The 25,037-nt window shown below is 39.4% G+C and overlaps 2 protein-coding genes across 3 annotated transcripts in view; one reads left to right on the top strand and one right to left on the bottom strand.

Moving 5' to 3' along the window:
- Positions 1-201: 201 nt before the first annotated feature.
- rspry1 (ring finger and SPRY domain containing 1) lies at positions 202-24,142 on the bottom strand. 2 transcript variants are annotated; one of them, XM_020604319.1, is made up of 15 exons: positions 23,885-24,142; positions 22,405-22,764; positions 14,907-14,959; positions 12,664-12,776; positions 11,079-11,205; positions 10,344-10,402; positions 9,861-9,927; positions 9,473-9,604; positions 9,219-9,334; positions 8,903-9,046; positions 8,696-8,807; positions 8,359-8,461; positions 8,087-8,239; positions 2,439-2,543; positions 202-2,252 (listed from the first exon to the last, which is right to left on the bottom strand). In XM_020604319.1, coding segments are annotated over exons 1-15 (1,743 nt in total). In that variant the 5' UTR covers positions 23,887-24,142; the 3' UTR covers positions 202-2,155. The 2 variants fall into 2 exon arrangements, with proteins under 2 accessions (XP_020459975.1, XP_020459974.1); XM_020604318.1 differs by lacking the exon at positions 23,885-24,142 and having other exon boundaries at positions 22,405-22,813.
- Positions 22,970-25,037, top strand: part of anapc13 (anaphase promoting complex subunit 13) — a 6,378-nt gene continuing 4,310 nt past the window's right edge. Inside the window, exon 1 of the mRNA XM_020604321.1 lies at positions 22,970-23,056. The gene's annotated coding sequence lies outside the window, so the exon portion shown is untranslated. The remainder of the gene's footprint in view (positions 23,057-25,037) is intronic.

The following is a 25,037-nucleotide window of genomic DNA, read 5'->3' as shown; positions in this document are numbered from 1 at the left end:
CTCTACACATTTCATTTTCTCACATTAAGGGCAAGCGTATCTGTTAGAACAACCGGAAAGCCAGTGTTTAATAATCAGATTATCACAGAGAAGATTTGAGATATAATCACCACTCCGTCACTCACTCTCACGCACACACAAATAAAGTATATCACATGGACATACATTTATTATAAATATTACAATCCACAACAAAATTCTTCAATAAACCACATTTTTGTGAACTCTGGGGTCAAAAGTCCTTTATAGATAATTCAAACACAACTCACAACTTATTCTTTACAATCCTGAATTTCATCTACAATTGTACAGATAACTGTATAATTGTTCTCACCTGCATATATAAGGTGCTCCAGGAAATACATGGTAGCAAACAGTGACCAGACCTGTCTTTTGTCATACTGAGAGGAGAGATGCATGCTATACTTAAGAAATCATTCCAGTATAGCCCAAATGATTTTACAGATCTTGGAATCATACAATTTGGTGGAGTAGTAATTTTTTCATAAACAATTTGACCAAATAAAAAATCAAAACTGTGCAGTGTTTTAATTTGAAACGTAACAACCTTTTAAAATGGTATAAACAGAATTTTTCTTAAGTCGCAATCTCTTGTATGTTTATTTTATCACCTGTTTTCAAAAGACAAATATTGTCAGTTCAGAGACTCTTCAAGTAAAGGATGGACAGAAGGGAAATGGAGAACACAAGAATGAAGACAAAGGGAAAAAGACGGAGAAATGCTAAATGAAGACATAGAGAGATGCTGCTATAAAAAGCAAAAAGATAAAAAGTGTCCCAGTCTGAACCAGTCACCTGGAAGATATAGTTCTAACCTGACAAACTTGTTTGGAAAAGATTAATTCTGTATGCAAGAAATATCACAGAATGCTGTGATTTGCAGCAAAAAAAAGCATTAATACATATTTTTCTGTACTAAAGCCCAAATGCTTTAGTTCATGTCACAGTGCTTTGGGTATTTGATTTACTTTTTTTTGTCAAGTATTTCACTGCCAAATCAGATTCAAAGTTGCATCATAAGAATGGCCCTGGGATATTTAGTAAAATCATACTGAGGAAAAACAATTCACATGAACATTTCACATTTGTTTGAAACAATTTACTGATCTGTTTACAAAACACTGTCAATCAACATAACATTTGTAGTCATGTTACATAAATGACTGAGACGGAGTAAAGTAAAATCAACATCTCTGCATAGACATAGCACAAAAAGCAACAGGGTCAGCAATGCTGAACATCTATTTGTCATAACAGAGACTCAAGTATGCAGTTTTTGAGTGGGTGTGAAACAGGAATTAAGTTACCATCTTTCTCTGTTGTAATACAGCTGATTAGATTTTTATCATCTTTTGTAAATTAAATCAGAAAACAGAACTCTAGGAACAATAGGTATTCTGACACCAGGAACAAACTCTTACATCTTTTTCTGATGGGAAACCCCACCAGTGGGCAGCCAATCAGTACAGAGAGTGAAAATGACCTAAGGTACTGGTACACCCTTGACAATGAAAATGTTACCTCAAGAACAACACAATTCCCACATCTATACCCAAAAATAAAAAAGTGAGATACATCTTAAAATATATCTGTACCATGGGTTTAATACTGTACTACAGCCTGTGTTCTTTCCTGCTATCCAGCCCTTTCCGATCTGCAGACGTGCATGATGGTAATGGGATTAAATAGTATTAGCCTGAGATCCTGGTATCTGAAAGGATGCGTGTTAACTCTACACAGGGGCCTTACAGATGTGAAGCCGATTCTGTCTGTAATCTGGTTAAACTGTTTCTGCTCCTAACATCTGCCACTGTCTGAAAAACAATGGCTGTAGAAAGTTGATTCCTGGCCCAGTTTCTGCAGGCAGTTGTCAGAAGGGTAAAAAAAAAGATGTAGGTAAATGAGAGAAAGCTCCTGGGGACTCAGCTGTGGCTTGACTTCCCTTCTCATTTCCTGTCATTCTTCTTTCCACTCCTCCATCGTCAAATCCTCTGACCAGAACTCCAGTTCTGGCATCATCACAACCCTGTAGCACTGTCTTCACAGCCCCGCTTGGTGAGAGGCAATTAGGGGAGGAGGAGGAGGCTGTAGGGCTTGTGTGTCTTCCCTTACTATATGAGGGGCACAAAGTTGGTCAGGAAACATGTGCAATGAGTCTGACTCGGTTTTGGATGTCCTGACGGCACAGCGGGCATGTCTCTAACTGTAAGGCACACTCCATACACATACCCCTGGAAGAAGATAGGGAAAAACATAAAGGAAGCTTTTACTATAAATTCACAGAAAATGCTGGATAGGGGAAATTAGCTTGCTGATTGGTTACTAATTAAAGAACATCTATCTAAAAAGGAAACATCTTTATTTCAGCAATCCACATAATTTGTAATCATGTTCATTTAAATCACATGCACACATACCCATGTCCACACGGCCGCAGCTCTGTGTCAGCCATGACGTCACAACAAAGCGTGCAGCAGTTGTCTCTGATGCTAACCTGCTTAAGTAAGGCCAGACGCCGGTGTCTGGGAAACACAAACATACATAAAATACACAAAACAAATGAATATAATAGTGATAATAGTAAGGTCTAGACCTTACTTTTTAAAGTGCCCTGAGATGACTTTTGTTGTGATTTGGTGCTATACAAATAAAATTTGATTTGATTTGAATTTGAATATTTCCATTTACAGATATGTATTTAAGTCTTTTTTTATTTCTTTGTGCCAAATGGACACTTAGGCTCTGCAGATCAGCATGATATATGTGCACTGTAAAAAGTCCATTAAATTACTTTTGCAGAACACTTAACATATCACACTAGCTTCTTATTTCTATTAGCACACATTCATTTTTCTAGCAAGTACAATAACTGCTGTAAAGCAAAGCTATGACAACTTAGCTTAACAAGGTTCCTTCATATGCTTTATGTATGCTTTCCAGGTGGTATGCTTTATATAAGAGTAAATAAAAACTATCACAAGGTGTACAGTAAGCAACAAAGTTCACAGAATTATAGGTTTAGCTACATTTACTGTGGAATGGTATTTTACATTTTATTCAGATGCTTATACTGTATGTCATCATTTATAATCTAATGATCTACTTTTCAATACAAAAACAGCAGCTGTGATATCTGAGTGAAGACCTCATTTTGAAGGCAGGAGCCATGTATGAACCTTTAGCAAGCATCATGAGAGTGATGTATGGCAGTAACCTTACTGTCAGCATTAGCGTGACATCACACTTATGAAACAAAAAGCACACCACTGTTATTTTATCAGGAACCTATTAACACAGATGTAGTGTGAGGCAGCTGACCAACAAGGTGCTGCTTCAGATGTTGATGATGTGGACAGGCATGATTAGTCACATAAAGCGCAGTCATCCTGTAGACAGGCTAGCCTTCTGATTTTTAGTGAGTAATGCCTTATTCATTATTTCTTTACACCACAGCTTTTCTCCTAGTTCATTCTAATTCACTACTCAGTATAAAATGTGGAGCATTTCAAGCTACCTTTTGTGTCAAGGGGTGGCTCAACACATCAACTATGCCTATTTGAACCTGTACACACAACACTATAATAATTATTACTTCTGCCAAGGGCAAGGGTAATGTTTTTGCCAGAATCTGTTGGTTTGTTTCTTTAACAGCCTAACTCCCAAAGCAGTGAACAGATTTTGATGTAGGGTATAGCCCATGGAACAACTGATTAGATTTTGGTGCCATATGTATCACAATTTGGATATAGGCCTTTTTTTTTTTTAAAGATTCTTCACCACTGTGAGTGATGATAAGGATGCCTGACTTTATGTCAGCCCCCTGGTAGCCAAAGTGTGTAGCTGCGCTGCTGAGCACATAATGGAGATAATGTAATTATCTGAAGTTCAGGAGTAGGACCCAACCTGAGCCAAGCCCCTTCTGTTTTTGCACTATTTAACCGACCCAAACCACCGTACTTCTGCTTCTTGTTAGGCGGCTCGCCCACTGTACATGTGGTTGTTCACCTCATTTTGTCTGTTGATTTTCCCCCTCTAAAGGCATGTTGTTTTCTGTGCCATCACTGGATCAGCTTCTCCATCCTTTTTAGGGGTGTCCCTCTCCACCATCTGCGGGGCCTTCCACATTTGCTACTCCGCAGGCCACCACAACCTCCTCGTCAGCTGCCTTGTCAGCTTCCCCCATGTTTCGCCTCTATGGGGACTCCGGCTACTTGTTGCTCCTCTCCTGCCTTTCATTCCGTTTCCTTAATATCTCATTCCCTGGGCACTAGGCTGCCTCCTTCTGTTCCGTGTTCTGTTCTGTGTTCCATTTCACCAGACTGCCTGCTAATTTTTCCTCCTTTCCTGGTACCGAGAAACCATCTATTCTCTTGCTTTCCTTCGCAAGTGCCCTCCCACCAATTCGATGGGCCCTCTGGGCCAAATGAACAACCCTGTGGGTTTCCCTAGCACCATGTAAGCAAATGACGCAGAGAGATGCTTCACTTCGGCTCTGCCTACTCCCTCCTTCGTCCTCCCTGCTAGCTCCTCTGCACAACAATGATCTTCTTCTCTGTTCTACCCAAGGTTCATCACTTCAATGAGTCCATTCTATCTTTTAGAAGAGCAGTGTGGATCTTCTTAGCCTTCCCCAAAACCATCAAGCACACAAGCATATACAAGCATGCCACTCACTACACCCCGCTATGTGAAACAAGGACTGAAGGAGCCCAATGAGGCAACAGCCCAGAGCTAGGGAAACCTCTATTGTATGCAGCAACAGCTGGGCGAGAGTGTGGTGGCAGAGCCAGGCTCAAAGCTGTTATGGAATATGTAGCCAGTCTATCCAAGTAATGCCAATTTAGAATTAGTTTTGACATCTTTGGAGATGTGAGTGCTTGTTATCTGACCAAGCTAGCTTTATTAGCAGGCAGCTACATCTCATTCAGAACACAGCATGTCAGTGGGGTTGCTGGTGTTCCCCCTGCACATTATAGCTATGTTTCCACTTTTAGAACCAAATGCGTGGTACACCCTGTGCTTCCCTTAACCATCACCCGGCATAACCTCACAGGTTGACATGGACCATCTTACTTTACTTTACTTTCTCTCTCTCACACACACACACACACACACACACAAGCAGAGGATGTGAAGTATTGCTCCATAGTGCAACAATCAGCCAGTAACAGAGACTGTATGAGAAGTTTATCAAACAGCTGTTGAACAAGCAGAACACCAACTTCTAGAAATGTGATGTGTTCACTGTGGTCCACTCACTAATGTACCCGTTTTACCCCTAAACCAATGAGTTAATATCTATCATGACTAAGGGTTTTCTTGAAAAACAATCAGCACCATTCAAAAAAATGCCAGCAGTAGGTTTTCATGGTCAAGCTATCATATTAGCCAGCAAGATCATCCCTCACGGACATTTTTAACACCCGCCTCACGTGCAGAGCCATCAGCATTGCTGATGACACCTCCCACCCCACACACTCCCACTTCAGGGAGAAGGCATCAGAGTCTTCAGGCCCACTCCAGCAGACTTGCAAACAGCTTCATTCGCCAGGCTGTGAGGATGCTGAACACTATCCATTACCTCCCCCCCCTCTGCACCCTGCCCAAGGACTGTGACCCACCACAGAACATAAAAAGACTACCTCTGCTGTTTTGGGTCTTGTTATTTTACATGTAAATCTGCTGCCTACTGTTTTTACTGTCATATCTGCTGCTGTTGGTCATTTGCACTACTGTCCATGTGCATCTCAATCTCACAACCATCTGACAATCTTCTTGTTATTATTTGCACTACTGTCACTGATTGTACATGGCTTGAGTCATAACCTATTAGGTTGTACCGTTTAGTTTTTATCCTAATCACTTTGATTTAGTTGTTTTCTTATTCTTTTTAGTCTATTTTTACTCTACTTTTATTCTATTTTAGTTTCCTAAATGGTATGGCATTCAATACTACGTGAGAGAGAAACGATATTTCGATTTTCACATATAGTGAATTGACAATAAAAATCTTTGATCTCTCTTGATCGCTTGATATTATGAGGGTCAAACTATAATAGGAATTTCGCTTTTACAGTCTCATGCAAAAGTTTAGGCACCCCTTGATAAATAACAAATTTTGGTGATTTTTTATTTGAACAGATGTTAACACAGTTTCTCTTGGAAATGGAAAAAATGCACAATATTTTCTGCAAACAGTGATGCATAGTTACTTCTTATGCCATAAATTGAACAAAAATAAAAAATAAAAACATTATTATGGCATGGTGCAAAAGTTTGGGCACCCTAAGAGTTCCAGAGTCTCAAAGTCTCTCACAAGGTTTCAGACCTTAATCAGCTCGTTAGATCTGATGCACAGCAACAGCTGTCATTGGTAAATGCCAATTTCAAAGCTGTACAAATACTTTGACTCTTCAAACCTTGTGCACACACTTGTGGACACCCAGCAACCATGGGTTCCTCTAAGCAGCTGTGTAAGACCCTGAAAATGAAAGTTATTGATGCCCACAATGCAGGAGAAGGCTACAAGAAGATAGCAAAGCGTTGTCAGCTTGCAGTTTCCACAGTAAGAAATGTAATTAAGAGATGGCAGATCAGGGGAACTGTGGAGGTCAAGATGAGATCTGGAAGACCAAGAAAACTCTCGGACAGAACTGCTCGTATGCTGGTCAGAAAGACAAATCAAAACCCCCATTTGACTGCAAAAAACCTGCAGGAAGATTTAGCAGACTCAGGAGTGGTGGTGCACCGTTCCACTGTGCAGCGATGCTTGCACAGACAAGGCCTTCATGGAAGAGTCAGCAGAAGAAAACCTTACCTGCGTCCCCATCATATAATCCAACGTCTGAAGTATGCAACAGGACATCTACAGAAGCCCGATGCGTTTTGGAAACAAGTGCTGTGGCCTGATGCAGTTAAAATAGAACTCTTTGGACACAATCAGCAAAGGCATGTTTGGAGAAAAAAGGAGCAGCATTTCATGAAAAGAACACCTTGCCAACTATTAAGCATGGGGGTGGATCTATCATGCTCTGGGGTTGTGTTGCAGCCAGTGGCACAGGAAACATTGCACGGGTGGAGGGAAGAATGGATTGCACTAAATACCAGCAAATTCTGGAAGCAAACATCACACCATCTGTAAAAAAGCTGAAGCTGAAAAGAGGATGGCTTCTACAACAGGACAATTATCCTAAACATACCTCGAAATCCACTATGGAATACCTCAAGAGACGCAGGCTGAAGGTTTTGGAATGGCCATCACAGTCCCCTGATTTAAACATCATTGGAAATTTGTGGGTAGATCTTAAAAGAGCTGTGCATGCAAGACGACCAAAGAATATTACAGAACTAGAAGCCTTTTGCAAGGAAGAATGGGAGAAGATCCCAAGTACAAGAATTGAAAGACTTTTAGCTGGCTATGAAAAGTGTTTGCAAGCTGTGATATCTGCCAGAGGAGGTGTTACTAAGTACTGATTGTGTAGGGTGCCCAAACTTTTGCACCATGCCATAATAATGTTTTTATTTTTTATTTTTGTTCAATTTATGGCATAAGAAGTAACTATGCATCACTGTTTGCAGAAAATATTGTGCATTTTTTCCATTTCCAAGAGAGACTGTGTTAACATCTGTTCAAATAAAAAATCACCAAAATCTGTTATTTATCAAGGGGTGCCTAAACTTTTGCATGAGACTGGGTGTAATGGCATTATGTAGAAACAGAGTTGACCTTGGTGGAGGTCTGCACTCTAAGTGATGTCTAGTTCCTGTCTTTGTCAAGATTATAATGTCCAGTTTTTGTTGATGCTGTAGCAAAGAGGTAAATAATACTGTTTAATGTAGCCAAAGAGTGATGAAAATACTCTGTACACTGGAGCAACGCAAAACAATGAGTCATGTTTGTATCATGCCAAACCTGCATGTTGGACACTGCGCAAACAAGTGATTCACTAATCAGAAGATGGTTGGGCAAGACAACAAAAGTACATACTGCCTTCCCAAATTCTATATGTCAACTATTTAAGATACCACAATAAAAATCACTTCAAGGGCTGGTTCCATTCCTTACCTGGGTAGGATGATCTTTTCACTGGGGAGCAGTGAAGCAAAGTCATTGAAGGTGCTGAACTTGACAGAAGGTGGGTGACGGAAAGGTTTGGCCCCAAAGTTAAACTCACACTGCTGGTATGACATAAAGCTGGCTGCAGCAAAGAAGCCGGACCTGGCCAACACAGAAGGGGTGGGGGGACGACAGAAGGAAAGGAAAGCAGTGAAAGAGGACTTCCCACAGAACCCTGAGCCAAAGAACCAGAGATTCAGAAGGCAACTATGTGGACATACGTGGCTGATGAGAAGACCTGTTTTTCTGGTGGCAGCTGATGCCCATTTAGATAGAAGATCATCTGCTTCTTGTTGAGGTCCAACAGGAAGCCAATGGCATCTCCTAAACAAGCAACACACACACACACAGCAGCATGAAGCCTTGGCATGCTATTATTACTATTATCCCTCTATGTGGGAGGTAACTTAGAGCCTCAGTGTTGGCAGTGACAGTAGAGTGTGGGCAATAAACCCACAAACACTTCAGAAATAAAACAATAAAGCACTTTCTAAAAAATGAGTGACATTAAAGCATGGTTTCTCCTGTGCAGGATTAATAGATTAACAGAGTTCATACCCTCCTTCCAGCAGGGATGAGAGTGAGGTTTGCTGCGAGCATTGTACCAGATGAGCTGCCTGCAGCCATCATATGCACATGAGTATTCATCATCTCCTATTCCATAACCCTCCTGAAATGCAACACACATACAAAGGTCTTCACTGTGGGTCTGTGGAGAAACATAATGTGGAAAGGTTGAACAGTGAAGACACTGAAGGAGATTACATGGTTAAGGAACTTGCTGTCCTTGGTGGCCCATCCGATTTGCATTACGCCTGATGTAATGACTGTCACCTCGTAGTACCAAATGCCTGAATCCACACAGAACGTACAACGCACGCTCTCAAAGGATGAGGCATCACATCGTGCCTGAGGAGGGGAGCACATGGAAGAAGAAAACATTCATGAGTAATTCAGTAATTAATTTAATGAATGAGTGGATCTGCTATTCATGAGTAATTCAGTAATTAATTTACTGAATGAGTGGACCAATCAGATTCTAATAAACGTGGCTATTCCTATAGACTCCACACTGACTAACCTCTAACCCAGTGGGGGAGATTTTGAGGTACTCGCTCACATCGTTGCTGTTGAGCATGGCATTGATATTAGTGAGGTTGACCTTCTCGTAGGTGAATTGACGCCCCTCCTTAAGGACTGGACAGCAGAGGAAACATTATCACATTTCTTTCTTTAGTGACACACACCACCTAGTTAAAGAGACTGATGGGATCCTGTTTTTTCAGCATGAAAAACTACACAAACATACAGTGTTGAAAGCACATGGCTACTCACACAGGTTGTCTAGGCTCCACTGTGAACAGAATCCCACCTGCCTCTTCAGGTAGTCAGGATGCTCTGCCCACAACTCCAGGACAGCGAGTCGATCACTGATACATGACTCAGACACTGTCAGTTTGTTCTCACCTGAGGACACGAAACAAGGGTGAGATGGAAGACTAAACAAATAGCCCAAGAAAACAATTTAAAACGATTGTAAAATCAAAATCAATAAAGTGGACAGACTGGTAGTCACGGAAACGGCAAACAGCATCTCTGCTCATTGTTATGATAAGGTCATTTCCAATCTTGTTTTTGTATTGTTTTGCAAGGTAGACACTAGTTTTCAGCTGTCTCATCCATAGTGTTCATTTTGAAATGGCTTTAAGAAGAGTGAACCTACTGGTCTGGGAGAACTTCTCCAAAGCAATGAGAGCAAACAACATGACAGTAGGGTGGGCTTCAGAGCTCTGGAGGGAGAGTTGCAGAACAGACAGTAAGGAAATGGCCGTTAGTTTGTGGAGGCTTTCATTTGAAAACATTTTTCCTTTTATTAAATATTAATAACTTTTTGGACAGTTACACAAAAACCTAAAGACTGCCACAGTGGATGTATGTATTAGGGCCATCACTCTTCCCAAAAATCATGTTTGAACAGTGTTCTAACCAACACATCGTTCATTCAAATTAATTTCAATTAATAATAATGAAATAATAACATAATGAAATCCTCCACAGCCTGTTGCTCTTACTGACATACAGTAACAGTAGCATACATTTTTGGATTCAAACCGGTTTGGTTATTTACTTTTTTACCACACCTGAATGAATGTTCAAAAGTGAAATTAAAAGTGATAGCCCTTCTGTGCATACTGTATTTGCTCACCAGGCTTTCTAAAAGGTACTCAAGGGTTCCAGGGCTCAACAGCCCAATACTGGCTGGTCCTGAGAAACACACAGAGAAAGAGTTAGGGGGCTAAAATTGAACTGTTAGAAAAAATAAACAGCACAAACAGACAAACAAAAAACAATATGAACCTCTATGTCCTGCCTGGGGTTCACTTGTTTTGTTTTTAAAAATGTAAGGAAACTCTATTAATAGTATGCCATGAGGAGAAATTGTTCAGGAAGGACTGTTCTTTTGACTGAAGAGGCTGCTCCATGATTCCATGAATACTGAGTAACTGAGCTAAGATAACCTAATCTAATCTGTACTGTACGTAGAGCTACATAAAAACCTGCTGCCCATAATCCATCATACACAAAGTCTCTTGAAAGCACAGAGACTTTGTGTTCTTCTAATCAGTTGCTTGCAATCAGTGTCTGAGAGTGCGACATGCCAGTGGAAGCAGTGAAGATTTATTCAATGTTTATAAAAAAAATAAAAATAAATAAAAAACAAGTGTGGGGTCACCCCATAGCTGAGTAGTTACGGTGCAGCGCACCATGTACCCAGCAGCACAATATGTGCGCAACATCGATGGATTGAGTACAGCCACCGACATGTCACAGGTCTCTCCTGCTATCTCTCTGCCTCCCCCGTTTCCTGTTCACCTCTCCACAAATCACTATAAAATAATAAAAAAAAACTTTTTTAAAAGTTTGTAAAAATGGACTGTACCAGCCAGTTTCTCTGCGAGGCATCCTAGGACAGCTGTGGTATTTCTGTGTTTAGCCGGGTTTAGAGCGTCCTGTCGTGCTACAGCCGCACTCAGATTCAGCATGTCTGAGAGTTTCTGGAGAGCATCCTGGAGAAAGGATACAGACCAGTTTACTGTACAAACAATTTCAACTAAATAATCTAAAACTGGAGGTGATGGAGGGATTAAATATTACACGTTAAGTCATTTTCAGATGTTTGTGACAGATACTACTGCAAAACAGATCAAAGTAATAAAGTGAAGTGTGGGCAAAATACTGTGTTAAGGTAAGCGCACGTGCACACACACACCCTCTTACTATTCTAGCAGAGAAAGAAATCATTTAAAGGACCAACAACTGGAGAAAGTTCATTAAGAAAATTAAATTTATCATATTAACAGAGTCAGATATCTGGGTCAGTTAGTATCAGCCAACTGCAGAGCCACTTGCCAGCAAGTGTCTGTGTCACACAGGATAAGTAACAGCAGCAACAGCTTAGGTGTGCAGATGTAACATTTCAATGTTGGAGGTAAGACTTTTACAAAAGCAGTTTGATATGTTCCATAGCTGCTGTTTAAGTGTTTGAAGCTTTACATTTTGTTTTTTAAGGCTGCAGAAAAGGTTTTGTTAAATGCAGCATTAATTTACCATGGTGTCCTTGGGTTACTCTGGACAGGAAAACATGGGGTCCTAGCAAGATTTTATTTGTCCAAAGGAAAGAAAGAGGTTGGGTGGAACAGGGGGAGGTGGAAAACTGGGGCCAAAAGAAAACAAAACAAGGAAGAGCAGTAGTGAAGGCTGAAGATTCTTTGGGTCTGTCTAAGAAAGATTTCTATGTAAAGATTTATATAAATAAGCAGTTAATATTTACTGGAGATTAATATGGCACAGTGATGTCTGTGTTCTAGAATGACTTTTATCCAGTACTAATTACTATTTTATCTAGTAGTTAGACATGGAACATCTTGTGCATACACACAAGAACCTAAAGGTGTAAACATGTTGCCTGAAGATGGAACAAGTATAAAAACTGCCTCTAGCAGGACCACATCAACATGCATCCATCTGCTGCTGCTGATACTTGTCTTCCCTGTAGGTCCACATTTTATCTTGTGTAGAAGTGGTCTGACAGCAACTGCTCCTGGGGACTATCAGGAGTCCGCTAAATGTGTGGTGTTTGTTCACTTAGGTGAACAAAAATGTCACTATCACTATCAGGGGGCAGAATTTCAAGCTACACTACCAGTCAAAAGCATGGTCACACTTTCCCACTGAACAAACACACACACACACACAACTACACACCAAAATACAAAACAGATCATGGGATAAAGGAAGTCATAAGGATTGGTTTTCTGATTAGGGCTGCAGTGGCAAACAGAAGGGCAAGGGCATATTTAAGATTACATCTATTCAAAGTCTTTGCTGCTAAGACCAGTGAAAACAAATAAACCTGTGGCTTCAGTGGCCCCCAAGGCTCTGGGTGCCTGAGCAGTTGCCCGCTTTGCCCAGCTGGTAATCCAGCCTTGCTCTTGGTCTCAAACACACACTAATAAACCACTAACCTTGGTTGGCAGGGGGCACTCATCCAACAGAAGGGTGATCACTGCAGGGCCAAGTGGATCATCCAATGGGATCACTCGAATCAGGGACTGGACAACCTCCAGCCAACCATCATCTAAGAGAAGAGATGAAAGGTTCAATTTGAGATTCAACTCAAACATGTAATGGGATTTATTGTATGTGGCTGCATACAATAAATCCCATTACATGTTTGAAAGACAACTCTGGCTGGCTGCAGAGTATTATTAAAATATCTTAATAAAGTTTTATCCTGAACTACATTAAAAACAAATTCTTTCAAGTCTGTTTTCTCCAATTTTGCTACTTTATTTTTATTGATATTTTCAGGCAAAAAGGTTGACATGGACAACATTATATTGACATTAAAAGGACCTTTCAATGACATATGTACAAGAGTTACATCTTATAAAGATATATACAGTGCATTTATGTTTACCTATCAGTTCAAATATTAAAATGTGTCAAGAATTGCTTCTTGCTGCATTTGCTGAAGAATTGATTACACTACATTATATTTATGTTTGAAGTTTTTTTTAATTAATCTAAAGATGATTTTCAAGCCGACTGGCAGTTTTCTTTATGAGGAAACACAGAACTTACATTGAGAGTCTTGATGAAAACACATAACTCAAAGATAATTGAACTGCCCAGAAATCTCTCTGTGAGACAGTCTCCTGGCTTATGAGTACTGAATGCAGCAAAAATGCAAAAACATACATTTCCTGTCCATTAGGTGACTCATTAAGACACACATTCTACCTAACACTATCACGTACAAACTGGGGTGTAAATAATGTAATGTAGCACACATCAAATGGATTGTGACATCTGGCCCAGTCTCAGCTTGGCTGTTGTCAAGCCACACAACATAAGCGCCAAACACCATATGTGCATGACATAAGGCTCAGACATAAGAATTCAAAGGCTACCACATAAACACTCTCACACACACAGCATGATAGCGTCATTCACTGTGTGCACAAGAATACACAGACCCCACAGTCCAAACATACCAACTGAACCTTCAAATATTCACAAATCCAAATAAGAATTAGACCTGTCAGTTACTGTCTAACAAAACAATATATTAACTCTGAAATTTTATGAACTTGGTGCACAAACTAACACAAACACTGATCTGGAAAATTCCAAGCAGAAGAATGCTTAAATACTGTGTTGTAATCCAAGTAGTAGCCAATGCATGATGTGTGGTCATGACTAAGTCTCTCCCTGAGGGGATACAAGGCCAGTGCACATGTTGCAGAAATGCTGAGGCAGTGATTGTAAGTAGCAGACAGGTGGTGTTGCACCCCCGTCCAGTCTCCAGTTTGGCATTAATGGCCCTTTTACACTTCATTCAAACCCACCCATTCTGTTTGTGTAGGATTCTGGTCCTCAAAATTGTGTTTCTTCTCAACAACAGAACAAAGCTCAACCAAACCTAATACAGTATGCTTCCTGTTAGACCTGCTAGTGAACATCACAAATTTCAAACCCTAACATATTATATGCATCATTGACAGAAAAGTATGAGTGGTCTGAAGGAGGGGTCAAATACAGTGGCTCCAGAAAGAGAAAGACCCACATTTGTACACTGTATGTCAAAGATTCAATTATAAATCTATAAATACCTCTGTAAATAAGGAGAATTCAGTATTTGATAGCTGATAACTTCACACACACAAAAAAAATCTAATTACTCATTTTCACTTTGTCATAACAGCTTATTGAATGTAAACTGATGGGAAACTGGGCATAAATGGCATATCTATCCAATTCAAATTACATCTGCTATACGAAGTGTGCAAAAAGTAGTCTGACTATTTAAGGAAGCCACTGTATGTCAAACAGGAAAAACATCCTTGGACAGAGAAAGAGGACTGTAAATGTGTGCTGCTTACAGAGCTACTGTAATATCAGCAGTTCTCAAGCAAAATTTGTGAATTATAACTTTAAAGCTACAATTCAATTGTGAGTTAGTTAGTTTCATATCAACTTGAAAGACACTGAACTTAACCCCATGTCTGAACAATTCTGCACATAAAAGTCAACAAAAACATGCCTTTGCCAGTCGAGGCAGAGCTCCTGCTCCTACCATTTCCCATTTTAAACCCTCTAATTTTAAAAAGCAACATTTCATTTGCTACATGGACAAAAGGCTGGCTGATGTCCTTCATCAGTATATGCTTTTAGTGTGTGAAAATGTGTTGCCATTTTTCCTTACCTGTCTCTGCCATCTCATGCAAAGTAATCATGGAGTAAGGAGGCTCCTGGTCACTAAAAAACAAGAGTTTGAACAGGATATATAATTGACCTAGAGTAGAGCTTTTACCTGAATGCTACACGTTACAAAGTCAGCTCTGCATTTTGCAATATATCAATCAATCAATCAAATTTTACTTGTATAGTGCCAAATCACAACAAAAGTCATCTCAGGACACTTTACAAAGTAAGGTCTAGACTTTACAGAGGGAAAACCCAACAAAGCCCCCTTGAGCAAGCACTTGGCGACAGTGGGGAGAGAGAGAGATGAAAAGACAACCTGCTTCAGATAATTACGACATAGATTTGCTGCAGCAAAAAGACAATTTTATTTCTATAACCTTTAAAACAAATTTAAATTATGGTATCAGAAACCGGATGGCAATGGATGGAAGGGTGTAATGTTGCTAATTAGGGCAAAAAGTTTCCTTCCATCTTGCACAAATGAAAACCTGCAGTGCCACTGTAAATGGCACTGCTGCTTTTCAACAATTTCTGAGAGAAATCTAAACTTCAGAGACCTGCTTGTTCTTTTAGTTCATGCCTGAACACCAAATCCAGTAGTTAATGCGTCTTGCAAACCACAAGCAATTAATTATTTGAGTGGATTTTATAAAACAGCAGAGGAGATAAAGAACATATTGAAATTGTGTATTTCATTGCCCTGATGTGAATCTGAATACTGCATTTTAATGATGTGGTATTCAGACAACCGGTCTGCTGAAAACAGTTTTCAGTCAGTGTAGGAACAACTTCCCTCTCATCTTAAATGTAGAGTGACTGATGGATACAAAAAGCAGAAATCCAAGTTTTTACCAAAGAGTTTTTTAGTACGGTGTACTTTAGTTTGAGATGTTTTAAACTAACAAAATATTTCTGAGGAAAATAGATTTAATAACATATATGACTACTGTAGTTGCAACATGGCAGTGTAACATTTAAAAGCTGGGACTACCAAAGAGCATATAACAATAAAACAAAAAACCTAATTTAATACTCAATATAAAGATAATTAGGATGTATAGTATAGAACACGAAAGGAAAACGTTTATACAGTATTTTTATACTTTTAAACAAGAGAGAAAAGTGTGAAAATGTTCATGCCTGTCTGAGAAAAGGGTATAAAGTGTGTAGTGAGGGGTTTTACAGCCTTAAAACATCTATAATAATTGTAAAAAATAAAGCTGACTACTTCGCGGATTTCGCCTATTGTGGGTTATTTTTAGAACGTAACTCCCGCGATTAACGAGGGCCCGCTGTATTACAATAACTAACTAACCAGTCCTCCTTTTAAGCTAACACAATGTGACCAAGTTAAGCTAATGATCAGGTGAAGAAAACATGTTTTGTAGGCCTATTTTTAAAAAGGTAACACACCGGTAAGATGCTGGACATTATATTTATCAACTGTTATATCACTGTATCAGTTTCCCCAAGGGGTCCGGCCCCCAAGTTTGGGAACCACTGCCATAACCTATATCCGTATTAAAATGTTAGCTACAAAAGCAGAACTGTGTAATGTTAATGTTTGTGTGTATCGGCTCCAGAAACTGAAAAGACAGACGTGGACAGTAGCACCGAGTATAAGGGATGTTGAGCCCAGTGACCTCTCATTTGTCTGCAGCTGTCATTAGAAGGCTGTGACTGGACTGGACAGACAATGTGTTAAAAGGAAGGAATGATCCGGTTACGTTTTACATTTCCAGACCAAGTGCGCACAGTCACTGCCACTGTTGCATTAACTAGGATTTTACACATTATCTGATAAATCAAGTGAAAACGGGACAGGACTTGGTGTCTTTCAGCTTAATGGCCCTCCTCCATCACACTCTGCTGCCTACGGTGCTTCTGGTATTATACCAGCATCTCAACACTGTGCTGTCAAAGTCTGGTCTATACACTAACCTCGACATAGCTTTAAACAATTATTTTAAGAGTGAAATTATCAAAATAGTTGCTGATTAATCTCTGTTTTGCAATCACTGCAGCTCTACTCTGTATTGACAGATGTTTAATATCAGGATAAGGGACAAAAAGCTAGAATGAAATCCTGAGACTCTACCCAAAATTATTCTTAAAAATGTGTTTATGCACAAATTATTCTGCCTGTTAAATGCAACTGATAGCACATACTACTATGTGCAATTTCACTGATTTTTATTTACATTTAGTGAATACTATCTGGAAGTCAGGTCATACATGTAATGGTGTTTTTCTGCAGACACTCAACAGCTGGATGATGGAGCTTGTGTTTAAACAGTGTTTAAACAAGCCCAGCCCCCATCACTTAGGGAGACCCACTTCAAATAAATCTCACTGTAGGATGTTTCAAACTACAAAGATTCACCGCTCCACCTCATCTCAAACTGTCGAATGACACTACATTATGAAGTTTAACACAGACTCGCCGCTGGACCAAGAGAAATAAGGAATGTGTAGCATGTGTATGTTGTTTCTTTGCCAAAGTAAAACCAAGAACATAACTGCATATGAGGGAACACATAAACCCAGTGCAAACTGCTTAATTCCCTGAAAGCCTTCATATCTCCAGCTACATCAAAGAATGTAGACCAAGTCCTTTCTTAGATTGCTATCAGTTGGTGTGTTACCATGAAATGACGGGAGCCTTACAAAGCCACCATAATCCCCCTGTCCTGGACTAATCTGATGCCCTGGACCTCTAAACAAACACTGTTAAATTATTTCCTTCCACACTGTTTCTTTGATATCCACCCTGATGTGGAACAAATTTTAATATGGTGTAAGTCTGGACAAAATTATCACAAAATATAACAAAACCTACTGGTGTTTACACATCCTTGAACAGAGCACAAGTCACAAGTCATCACATACATTAGTCACTGCTACTGTTAGCTGTTTCAGTGCTGATCAAAAACATCACATTGTGTTTATCACATAATTCAAACTGTTGATTAAGGACATGGGAAAGTAACTATATGATTACACAGCAGATTTCTAAGGTTTTCAGGCCAAAGCACAATGACTTCAGTTTTGTCAGAGTTTAGAAGTAAGACGTTACAGGCCATCCAGGCCTTTATGTCTTTAAGACATGCTTGAAGTTTGACCAGCTGACCTGATTCATTTGGCTAATATAACTGAGTATCATCTGCATAGCAATGGAAATTTATGCTGTGCTTCCTAGTAATATTGTCTAAAGGGAGCATGTATAAAGTGAAGAGAATTGGACCTAACAGAGAGCCCTGTGGAATGCCGTGACTAATTTCAGTTTGGAATTGAAATCTTCCTGATAAATAAGATTTGAACCTACTTAGTGCAGTTCCTTTAATCCCAATAACATGTTCAAGTCTCTGCAGTAAGATGCTGTGATCAGTGGTGTCAAAAGCAGCACTGAGATCTAAGAGGACAAGTACAGAGACAAGTCCACTGTCTGAGGCTAGGAGAAGATCGTTGGTGACTTTCACCAATGCGGTTTCTGTACTATGATGGACTCTAAAACCCGACTGAAAATCCTCAAATAAATTATTCTGGAGCTTTTTCAAGGATTTTGGAAATAAATGGGAGATTGGATATTGGTCTATAATTAGCTAGGACACCTGGGTCAAGAGTAGGCTTTTTGAGTAGAGGTTTAATTACTGCAAGTTTAAAAGCCTGTGGAACATAACCTGTTAATAGAGAGAGGTTAATCAGATCTAGTATGGATGTGTTGATTAGGGGCAAGCCGTCTTTGAGCAGCCTGGTCGGGATGGGGTCCAGGAGACATGTTGATGATTTAGATGAAGCAATTGTTGAGGTCAACTCAGAGAGATCTATAGGGGAGAAGTAGTCCAAGTATAAATGAGGTCTTACAGATGTTTCTAAAGCCATTGTAGTAGATGGCACATCTGCGAGAGCTGTGGGAGTGGTTCGACCCATTTTTTCTCTAATAGTTGTGATTTTATTTGTAAAGAAGCTCATGAAGTCATTGCTGCTGAGATCTAAGGGAATGTTAAGCTCAACAGCACTGTGGCTCTTTGTCAGCCTGGCTACACTGGTGAAAAGAAACCTGGGGTTGTTCTTATTTTCCTCAATCAGTGATGAATAAAATGCAGTTCTGGCACTATGAAGGGCTTTCTTATATGTTATTAAACTATCTTTCCAGGCTATGAAAAACTCTTCTGACTTAGTGGAGCGCCACCTCCTTTCCATTTTTTGTGATGCCTGCTTTAGGGAGCGGAGCTGTGAGCTGTACCACGGGGCTAGCCTCCTCTGTTTTAATACCTTCTTTTTCAGAGGGACAACAGCATCAAGTGTATTACGCAGGAAGGCTGCAGTACTATCAACAAGATTATTGACTTGTGTGGGAGTAAAGTTAAGGTGGCCTCCTTCCACTGTGTTGGCAAACGGCACTGAAGTAGATAAAGACGGAATTATTTCCTTAAACTTGGTAACAGCATTGCCAGATGGACATCTGCTGTAGTGGAATTGTTTCCCACATAGAGTATAATCCATTAATGTAAATTCAAAAGTTATTAGAAAATGGTCAGACAGAAGAGGGTTATGGGGAAAAACTATTAAGTGTTCAGTTTCGATGCCATATGTCAGAACAAGATCAAGAGTGTGATTAAAACAGTGAGTGGGTTTATTTAGTTTGAGAGAAGCCAACTGAGTCTAATAATGAACAGAATGCATTGTTGAGGCTGTCATTGTCGGCATCTACATGAATATTAAAGTCGCCTACTATGATTATTTTATCTGTACTAAGCACTAAATCAGACAGAAAGTCTGAGAATTCACTTAAAAACTCTGAATAAGGAGCAGGTGGACGGTATACAATAACAAACAGAACAGGCTTTTGAGTTTTCCAGTTTGGGTGTGAGAGACTCAGGGTGAGACTTTCAAATGAGTTATAACTATGTTTAGGTCTAGGGTTGGTTAATAGGCTTGAGTCAAAGATTGCTGCCACACCACCATCTCGGCCTGTGTTTTGAGGGATGTGACAGTTACTGTGCCTAGGTGGAGTGGATTCATTTAGGCTGACATATTCTTCCTGCTGTAACCATGTTTCAGTAAGACACAATAAGTCAATGTGATGTTCACTTATCAAATCATTCACTAACAGAGATTTAGATGAGAGAGATCTGATATTTAATAGTCCACATTTGATTGTCTTATTACTTTCCACTATAAGAGGAGTCATCTTAATTTTAATTAGATTCTTATAGATAACTCCTCTCGAGTTGATTTTTGATTTATATAATCTGGGTGGTCGGGGGGGCAGACACAGTCTCTATGGGGTACTGGGAGTTTTGGGTGGGTAGCAGCCACAAAGAGACAGCAGAGAGGCGTGTAAGACTGCGACCCTGCATCCTGGACTCAACTCTCGGTTGTCATAATTTAGGTTGTAATATATGCACTTATTTATGTGCATGCTTTACACAAATGGATGTGAAGCTTCTCAGTAGCAAGCAAATACATCTCTATTGTTTATGACCCTGTGATCACTGCGTGTGAAATAGCACAGCAGAATGATTCACACCTTTAAGCTTCTGTTAATGCAATAATGGCTACAGACAGTAATATAATCCCAAAGAGAAGTTAAGGAAAACATATAACTGTGAGTGATGCTGTTGATGATGCTGATTGTCACACAAGCTGAAACCTGCTTCATCTTCAGACACAAGCCCAAAATCTGAGGTGTCTGCATTGAGCATGACTTCTCACCAACACTCACTCCTGTTCCCCAGAGAAAAATAACTACAGGGACCCAGCATACTTAATGCACCTGTGCTAGCATGTGTTTGGCTACATGTGCCAAAGATCACCAAAAGTACACCCCTTTTCACCATATACTACATATTACAACAACTGCCACAAATACTGACCCTCATCCTTGAAATGCAGTTATTAATTAACAAAACCAGGGTAAACTTTCAGCCTATAGTGATTTATCCAAAAATCTGTCATCCAAAGGGTAGATTACACTTCACTGTTGTGGCATAATTGTGTTAACAAGGAATGTTAGTGGGGCTGAGTGAAAAATCTGTAAAAGGAAAATTGACAAAGTTCAACATCACACACAGAGTATGCTGCAAAAAAGAAAATAATGATGGGCTGCAGGTCATGTTGAAGAAAGTTACAAGTTTATTTTAACTATAAACCAGAATTTACATTTGCACATCTGACTGTTATGTATTAGGGATGACAAGCTACATGGTTAGGTCAAAGAGGAGTTTGAAAAGAAAACTGAAAATGGGCTGTCATATAAAAATGAACATGAATCAACATTAATGAATATGATAGCCTATAATCAGAATGTTCATAGAGTCCCTCTGCAAGTGCGATTTTCATGTTTTACTGCATGAACTCAAGAAATTTGACTCCACTTTATATCATATGATTAAGAAGCTTCATAGAAAGGAGACTGCTTTCTTTTAAGGTTGCCTAGAAACTTTAGGCATACTACTAAGTTGCAGACTAGACTGTGTATAATTTACATGGACCTATTTTAACATTCATATTGTGATTTTTAATGTCACCTGGATACCTCCTGATCTGTGCCACACTGAACAGTTATCTTGCCCATATATTTTTTCTCAACCAAACCCATTATAATGAAAACCCCAAGCTACTATCTGAGTTACTACCTCTGTGTAGAATGAACTAGTACTTCTCATCTGCTGACAGTCCTGTTAAAACAATGTTTCTGCTTGTTTTATTTTGTTAGTTCAAGTTAAGATATTTTACCTTGATCCATGATTGTTTTCTGCCAAAGCTTTTATATTGCAGTTTTAGAGTTTGAAGCTATTGTTTGAAACAATTTATTCCATTAACTATCTGCAGCTGTGAATTTTAATATCATCTTTAAGTTCAGTGAGAAAGCCTGGTTTCCTAGAAAAAGAATAATACATTCGGAAAAACAATCAACCTGAGTTAAAGTTACAAATATGATATTGGGTAAAGATGTTGGAGGCTGCTCTGCAGTAAAAGTCCTAAAGAGACAAAGTAAAATGAAAGTGGATATGTTTTTAATAACAATGAAATTTGATAGCATTGGCACACCATGCTGCTAGGGATCCAGCCATCCAGTGAAAGAGCGTGTGTATCATTGCGGTGTGCTACACTGTACAATTCTATAGATATAATGATGTATTAATTCAAGATATGACCATCTGTGATTTTCTGATTCAACCAGGAATGAATTTGACTAAGTTAGAGTTTTATGGGCAGCTAACATGGACAGTATGATCATGGCATTGGACAACTTCTGCTCTAATTGAAAAAACTGCAACCCTTATTTTAACAATACCTGAATGTATGAAAACAAAGCCAGGATCAAGAAGGTTCAAATGTGCCAAGCCAAAACACCTAGTAAATGTGCTTGTACAATATGCTTGATTACTGACTACCAACAAACATTACTCATTTAAAATCTGTACAGACAACACTGAATCTTCCTCCCACCCTCATCCTTATATTATTAAGAGTATTACTACACTTACTTGTCCACAAGTGTCCTGATGACAGCCAGTGTGTCCAGCACCAGGCCATCTACATTCTGCTTCTTCCGCCGTGGCTCATGCGGCCCTCGCCCTCTGCGTGGTGGCCTGACCGGGTCCCTGGGCCGACTGCTCCGAGCGTCTCCAGCATCAACACCTACTCCTGTTCCATGATCCACCCGCCTAGCTTGTCCTCGGGTCACCCTTGATGACCCACGTTGATGGTCCTCTAAGTCACTATCCTCCCGGCACACACAGCTGTTACCCATGGTTCCAGTGCCAGAGACCAAAATGGCAAGGGTCTCCCAGAATGGAGGAAGGGAGTTTGAGGAGGAAAGGAAGAGCAGAACCCGTGCAAGGTTCCTGCAAGCACAGAAAGTAATCCAGGCGGCTACTATCATATCATTTGAAGAGTCTGGTTTTGGTGAATTCTTATCCCAGAGGGCTGGGTGGGGTCAGTGTAAACTATCATACTGTTGCCAAACAGAGATATGGGATTGGTTTGGGAGGAATAATATGCTCAATTAAATAAACCAGGAGGGGTCACGTGATGCAAGGAGAAAAGCTCTCAACATCATAGAAGGTACAAGAGTCAGATCCATCTGTCGTCCTGGGCTTGCATAGCTGTGGAAGCAACATAAACAGAAGAGAAAAGGTGAAAGTATGCCCCCGAGTTAAGTATCTCAGAGCTGTATATTAACTGTTTAACAGTTAATATAACAGATCGTGTTCTGCAAACAGCGACACTTAAAACCAGCTGAAGTGAGGCACCCCATGAGATAAATGTCAATTCTCGGAAAATATATAAAATAACTTAATGAGAATTAGCTATAAAGAATAACGTTAGCCATTAGCTGGTCATCTCTCAGGGAACGTAACGCTAGCTACTACACAATTTCTATACAATATAAGCAGACAGTCTGTGTGTGTCAACAATGATCTCATCATACACTAGACATGTTAATATTGCTGACAAAAAACAGCTTTTTAGTTAACGCTAGCTGGTTAACAAGCTAGACACATAACAAGCAAGCATTGCAACGTGAGCAGTTGCAAACTAAAACCAAGTCTCACAAACTCTCACGTATCTTTTATTCAGTAAACTATAACGTTAATGGTTTCATTTTCACCTGGACATATACTACCGTTTTAGCGATTGTAAAACAACCACAACCAAAGGCAAGCGAGCCGGACCACAGTAGCTAACAAGACAGAGAGCTAACAAGTTAGTTAGCTGACTGCGCTGTGTAGTAGCGTTAGCTAACCAGCTAACGCTAGCTGTTAGCCGATTAGCTGGACCCTCCTCTGATTCTACCGTGAAACTGTAACTCCTTAGCTAACCTGAGTAACAGTGAACTAAGTATACTACTCCAACGCCGATGATGTATAGATACATATTCACATCACTCGTGTATGTTCCGCAACACACATCTGTAAAGCGTAAAACAGCAAATTCATATGACCCTTAGCTAAAACCTCTTACATTATAACGGCGCTACACCACTAGCTGCTTGCTAAGTTCCGTAGCGTTGACAGCTAACGGTAAAAGGCTGGCCATCATCAGCTGTGGATGCGGAGGCGAGGGTTTCTCTTTAATACGAGGTTAATCATTAATAATAGTTAATAGCAGTTAATAGTATTTAGTTTTTAGTATTAATAACAGTATATGGTCTATAGTATTTAATTAATAGTATTAAAATGTATTTGGAAATAATTGTTTATGCTGTGCGTAGGTTTATTGCTTCTCAGCACCTTGTTGTTTTATGACAGAAAAAACACAAGAAGTCTATAGCCCCACAAGAACAAAACTTAAACAAGATGAAAATGCACCATTGTTATAAAGTTTCATAAAGTTTTACATCGGACTATAGTATCAACAGGAGCACTTCAAACAACTGTGCTACTAGGATTGTGTACGCTAAAAAAATAAAATACAAAAATAAACTGAAGGCAACTTGATGCGCAAAAACCAAATTTTCCAACGAGTACATGAATGCAATCCACAGAAGTCACACTATTAAAAAAACTCAACAGGCTATGTCTTCATGACGTATAAGTACATTTGTTAAAAAGTGCACAAGTAGAAGTTTCAATTTGAATTTGAATTTGAATTTTGTATTTTATTTTTATTATTTTATTTATTTCAATTTGAAATTTAAACGTGCTCTATTAAAATTGTGGCATAACTGATTATATGAGCCTCAGTCCTAGACTGATGTGCTATAATAAGGTACAGAATAAATATGATATTCTCTTGCAGCTGGGACTGTGTAATGAATTATTAATAAAACGATTCAGTTTCATATGTGAATTTACACCTTGTAACTGAACAAAAAAGAGAATACATTTATTGCTACACTTTTATTAACACTAAAGTAAAGACATTAAGACAAGGTCTGTCTGATCAGGGAATCCTGATAATACAGCAGAGGAGAACTGGGTAACAGCAGGGTCCAGGTCCATGGTTCAGGCTGCAGTATAATCATAGCAAAAATAGTTTAACAGCTTTGAACAGTTCAATGTCTCACACTTTGGGTATCTGAACTCCCAATCACATGTGATGTTGTATTGTTATTTTTAGAATTGGCTAAATTAAAGCATCCATTGTATGTTGTGTAAAACAAATGTGACAGTCA

This window comes from Monopterus albus, unplaced genomic scaffold, assembly GCF_001952655.1.
Source record: "Monopterus albus unplaced genomic scaffold, M_albus_1.0 scaffold65.1, whole genome shotgun sequence".
NCBI lineage: Eukaryota > Metazoa > Chordata > Actinopteri > Synbranchiformes > Synbranchidae > Monopterus > Monopterus albus.
The sequence above is the reverse complement of the archived record's forward strand: the minus strand, read 5'-3'. Positions and strand labels throughout refer to the sequence as shown.